The 6,000-nt window shown below is 47.1% G+C and overlaps 1 protein-coding gene across 1 annotated transcript in view; it reads right to left on the reverse strand.

Moving 5' to 3' along the window:
* The window catches only part of Stpg4 (sperm-tail PG-rich repeat containing 4), a 58,357-nt gene extending 56,088 nt beyond the window's left edge, over positions 1–2,269 (reverse strand). The window contains exon 1 of the mRNA XM_052746512.1: positions 487–2,269. Within this exon, the coding sequence (XP_052602472.1) occupies positions 487–570 (84 nt within the window). The 5' untranslated portion in view covers positions 571–2,269. The remainder of the gene's footprint in view (positions 1–486) is intronic.
* Between the last annotated feature and the right edge of the window lie 3,731 nt (positions 2,270–6,000).

Here is a 6,000-nt window from a genome sequence, read left to right on the forward strand (position 1 = left end):
ACAGGTTTCTCACATCTCCCTCCAAAGCAGAGAAGTGGGGTGGGCTGGTTAGGAGGGGGAAACAGGACTAGTCCAGAAGACAGGAGCTGTCCGTGTGGCTCAGGCAAGTGATCTATACTCCGAACATCTGTCGTTTTAAATTCACTTTAAAGGAGAAGATAAATGATAGGCTAAACACCCTCACCCAAATTTATTTTTAAAAGTACTCAACTAGGAAGCAGGGCAGAGGACGTCTGGCAGAATTGCCAACAGTTCCTTCTTTAACAGAAGGAGAAAGGGCAGGAAATCTAATCGCTCTACTGAAGCAAGTAGTTGTGGGGGGAAATACAAAAGAAAAAGGAAAAGAAAGATGGAGAGAGAAGGTAAGGCAGAAAAAAGAAATCAAATAAAACGAAGGAAATCAGGTGCGGGCGTAGGGATGCGGAAAAGGCACCGGGGCTCCGTGAGATGAGGCTGCGGGGGGCCGCAAGGGGCGGGCTACCCTACCGAGGTCGAGACGAGCGGCTCTCCACGCCCCAGGTCTTCTCTTGGTACTGCGGAGGGGTTGATGGCGATGGCTGGCTCGTCCATTGCGACCTCCTCTCTCCCCCGGTCCGGGCTGGCAGCCGGTTGCTAGGAGCCCCGGCCACCCGCCGGTTCCGCGCCTGTGCTAGGAGCCCCGGCCACCCGCCGATTCTGAGCTTGCGCGTGTAAAAGACCAGTGCCAAGTCCTGCAGGTCACCTCCACGGGTGAGGACAGGGAAGTGATGCCCCGTGCAGGCCTCAGCCAAGCTGACTCAGTGGACATCCTTAGAGACCGTCACGTGTGCGTGTGTCATAAAGTATAGGGGACTGTGAAGTTGCCCGAGTTCTTGGGTATCAGTGTGTATATAGGCAGGCTTGCCCGCATCTGATGGTACCCACAATTTCTACCATTCCCTCACAAATTACCCCCAATCCTACATCCTAGAGAGGGAAACGGGTAGGCGCCTTTAGCTTTAAGGTGTTCTTCCTTAACATCCACTTCCGGGGTGAGGTGGGGGGCCACCCGGAACACTAGCTGTGAGAGCAGACCACCCATCTCTTCCGTAGGCCCTTTGCCCTCTGGGCCTCTCTTGGCTGTAGCTTCTCAACCTAGAAAGATTGTTTTTAAAAACGGCGTTTTCAACCTTGATTCCTTCTGTGGAGGACCTACTGTGTTCCAAGGACTCCACATACATTTCAGGTAACCCTCACAGCAGCAGCGCCGCAGCGCCCGTGCTAATTAGTTCCATCTGGAGAATGAGGTTCCTTAGTGACACCATCACACTGTCGCTGAAGAGTTCAAATCCCGGTCTGGCTGCAACGCTCGGCTGCCCTCAACAGCACGAGGTTTCGGTTTCCCATCTCCAACTTTCCATTGTTTCCTAAAACTCACCTCAATGTGGGCTTGGAGAATCAGCTCCACAGCTAAGGGCACTAGCTGCTTTCCCAAAGAACCCGAGTCCAGAGCACTAGCTGCTTTTCCAGAGAACCGGAGTCCGATTCCCAACCCTCACATGGTAGCTCACAACCATCCAGTAACTCCAATTCCAGATCTGACGCCCTCTGAACCCTGCAGGCACCAGGCACACGCATGGTACCTACACATACATGCAGGGAAAACACTTATACACAGAAAACAAACTGATCTAAAATATATATATATATATAGTCTCAGGGCCGGGGGCTCTGATGGGAGAAAAATAGTGCCCGAGGCTGCCAAGCCTGATGGTCTGAGTTTGATATCCCTGGGACCCACATGGTGGGCAGAGAACTGACTCTCAGAAGTTGTCCTAGGATCTCTACTTAAGTGCTGGGCTGCAGCACATGCACGCACACAGAATAACACAAAAACAAAATCGGAACACAAGAACTAAACTATTCATAGGAGTGGTTTACCAATTTATCTTAACAGTGGGACCTTTCAAAAATTGATGTTCGCGGCTGGAGAGACTGCTCAGTGCTCTTTCAGAGGACTTCGGTTCAATTCCCAGCACCCACGTGGTAGCTCACAACTGTAACTCCAGTTCTAGGGGATGTGGCTTCCCTGGGCACCAGGCAAACACATAGTGCACAGACATACACGGAGACAAAACACCCATATACAAAAAAGAAATTTTAAAAACGGATGTTCTTGAATGAAGCATCTTGTGATTTTAAAATGAAAATTGATTTCAATCCCAGGACAGGAACTAAGAAAAACTCGGCCAGTTTTAAGATTTGCTTTTGTGTGTGTGTGTGTGTGTGTGTGTGTGTGTGTGTGTGTGTGTGTGTGTGTGACATTGTGTCCACGGCACATGTGAGGACCTTTGTGACATCCAGTCTCCTTCCATTGACACGTGGGTTCTGGGATCTAGCTCAGCAGGTTGGTACGTTTTACCTGCTGCGCAGCAGGCCAGCCCCAGCTCCCCTGGAACCGTGCTGGGGACCTGGAGAAACCAGGATTTCATCTAGTTTCTCCAAATCCCTGGGATTCTTCTTTCAGTCTCCTGCAGCCCAGGCCTCCACTTCTCCAAGTGCCAAGGTTATAGACATTCACTACCACACTTGGCTTCAATGTACTATTTTTAAAAGTACCAGAAACCAAGTTTAAAAATGACTGGAGATTGCATGGTTAACATGGAAATAAATATAACAGGTTAATCAAGTCCACCCCGTGTTCATTTCGTTTTCTTATTTCGGCTGAGGCTGTAAAACTGGCTCAGTAGACTAGGGACTGGGACCCTAGAGACCGAAGAATATGAAGAAGGTACAGAGAAGTCCAGAAACCCACACAAGGTGTCAGAGTGAGAAGGGAACCTTCCGAGGGAACAGTGGCTTACCTCAAAAATAGAAACGCCATGGGTCAATAACTTCAAGGACTTTTACCAATAAAACACACGGAACATAGCTAAGAAAATATATATGGCCGGGGCTGGGCCCAAGTCCACTTGCAGAGTTCTTGGCTAGCATGCATCCATCGGTCCTGACGTTACCTCCAGCATCACATGACTGGGGGACATCCTAGCGCATGGGAGGTAGACAAGAGAATGAGGGACTTCAGGAGAAGTTGGAAGAGTTAGAGGCCTGGGACATAGGAGTCAGTCTGAAAAGGAAAAACAGAACCAGCCAAAGGCACCGCCATTGTACACAGGGCCATGAGGAGTTCTTTTCTGGTTAACACTAAGTTTTAAGACAGAACCACAAGATGTTTAATGCTCTTTTCCTAAAATTTCTTGGGAAAATACAGTACTTCCCAATGATAAACTTCATCTCTGAAGGCTGAAGAGTTTGACTCCAAATTATGCCAAATACCTCAGAATGCTTTGAAAGTAACTTTAAAAACCTAAAATGTATACACAATTAAAAATATAGCTGGGCAGTGGTGGCACACGCCTTTAATCCCAGCACTCGGGAGGCAGAGGCAGAGGCAGAGGCAGAGGCAGGCAAATCTCTGTGAGTTCGAGGCCAGCCTGGGCTACAGAGTAAGTTCCAGGAAAGGCTCCAAAGCTACACAGAGAAACCCTGTCTTGAAAAACCATACAATATATGTATTAGAAAGTTTAGGGTTGTTAATCCAATACAACCAGTTTCCTCTTTTTCAGTTATACTACCCAAATTTAAACTAATCTCCCATGGCAGCTTTAAAAAAAACCAATTACTAAAAATTGTCACTCAATGGACGTAAGAATCTCAAATTGAAAACTCACTACCATAAATGGTTAAACAACATTCTGACACAAACATGATTTCCCAAACCTGAGAGTCGGCTCAGCTATTAAGAGCACTTGCTGCTCTTGCAGATGACCCAGGTTCGTTTCCCAGCACCCACATGGCAGTTAACTGTTCAGTTCCAGACCTGACACCCCCTTCTGGCCTCCACAGGTATTGCATGCACATGATGCACATACACTCATGTAATTCTTTTTTTTTTAAAGTGCTTTACTGGCCGGGCGGTGGTGGCGCACGCCTTTAATCCCAGCACTCGGGAGGCAGAGCCAGGCGGATCTCTGTGAGTTCGAGGCCAGCCTGGGCTACCAAGTGAGTAGTGAGTCCCAGGAAAGGCGCAAAGCTACACAGAGAAACCCTGTCTCGAAAAACAAAAAAAACAAAAAAAAAAAAAAAGTGCTTTACTGGCAGAAATCTGAGAGCAAACACCCTACAAATATTAAAGAATTTACTACCATACTCCTGCTAAACTAAAACCAGTAACATGGTAGAGACTTGGAGATAGTTTAAAATCATAGCCCTGAGTTCAAATATGATCACTTACAACGTACTTCCAAAGATTTGAACAGCTGTGATGACAGAAATTATCTGCTCTATACTTTACCTCCTTTATGTCTTCTGCAGTCTATGACTACAGAAAACTAAAACTATTAAAAACTGACACAAGCGGGCTGGACATGTAGCTCAGTGGCCTTGATTCCCAGTCCTGGGGAAAGAAAACACCAGACATGGTGGCGCACACCTGCACTTCCAGCACTGGGAAGGCAAAGGCTGGACTGCTGCCAAGTTTGGGTCCAGCTAGCATGTGTACACACACACACACACACACACACACACACACACACACAACCACACACGGTATTCTCCCTTTAACAGTATTCTTGGTTATCTTGTATTAAAATTTGACTTCCAGATTGTTACCTGGAGAAATACCATGATTAATTGCCCGTTCTCATTTTCCAGCAGCCCCTGGTTTACCATGGTATCACTGGCTGGGCACTTTGGCCAAAAGGCTAGAGACTATGCTCGAAGTCACCATTTCACTGGCCATTTCCCAAAGGTTAGAAACCGTGATGGTGTCTTACAGGTTAACTGTGGCTCTGATAATGGACCTGAAAATCATTCAGTGGTGTCAACACAACAGCCACAGATCGTGAAAGCCGTCTAACACCTCAGAAAGAAATGTTCCAGCCAGAAATGCTGCTTAGGAGCCTTTAGAACTCTACCACCGATGGGCGGGCCTCAGAAGTGGACACCTAGTTCTACAAAGCTCTCCCGAGGACTAGGCCCAGCAGTCAGCAGTGTCTACACTTCCCTCCCTCCTCTATATCATGAGGGAGTCACCCACTGTGTAAAGAGCTGACCCACTCTCTGGGGCAGTCCCGAAACTTGTGGGCCACAATAGGCACGTAACAACTATGTTTCAAAGTCTTTGCTCTGGTTTGCTATGGAATTAAGTATTTAAAGGCAGTTAGAACAAGAAAACCCTTGATAACCATATCTTGATCTTAAATAACAGAGAAAGCAATGGGAGAAGCAAACAAAACCTCAAACACGGCTCAGTTAACTGCTTATCTTAGACCCCTTCAGTAGAACATGTTGCAAGCAGATAAGCAAGCCCAGCTGAAATTCCTAAATTAAAAGAGCACACTGACAAACTGAGACAAAGGTACGTCACAGTATCCTTCCACTATTTAAAAGACAGGAAGGAAGCAAGGCTGAAAAGTTAGTTGGTCCAGAAGTTAAGAGCACTTGTTGCTATCTCTTGCAGAGGGCCCAGGTTTGGTTCCCAGCACCCACATGGTGGTGCACAACCATCTGTGACTCCAGTTCTGGGGGTCTGGTGCCCTCTTCTGACTGCTGAGGGCACTAGGCACACATGGTACACATACGTACAGGCAACACACACACACAAATCCAAAATTTTTAAATTAAAAAAAGATGGTAAACACTAAATGTGTGCGGATGCCAATTCCTTACAAAGGGTTCATTTATGAAAGGGTTTCCTTTTTTTCTTCTTGGAAACACTCTGTAGAGTCTGGGCTGGCCTGGAACTCACTCTGTAGACTGTAGAACTGAGAAACACACCTGCCTCTTGCCTCCCAAGTGCTGGGATTAAAGGGGTGCCCCACCACGCCAGGCCACAATCTTCCTAAGAGCAAGACAGGAAGTTCCCAACAGGAGTCCATCTCCAAAGACCACAGCTCAATCACACCAAGGAGAAAGGAATTCCACGCTGTCCCAGAATTATCACACCAATAGGTATTAAATCACTCAGATTCAGAGCAACAA

The sequence above is a fragment of the Peromyscus californicus genome, unplaced genomic scaffold (genome assembly GCF_007827085.1).
Source record: "Peromyscus californicus insignis strain IS unplaced genomic scaffold, ASM782708v3 Scaffold_1__1_contigs__length_55948999, whole genome shotgun sequence".
Taxonomy (NCBI): domain Eukaryota; kingdom Metazoa; phylum Chordata; class Mammalia; order Rodentia; family Cricetidae; genus Peromyscus; species Peromyscus californicus.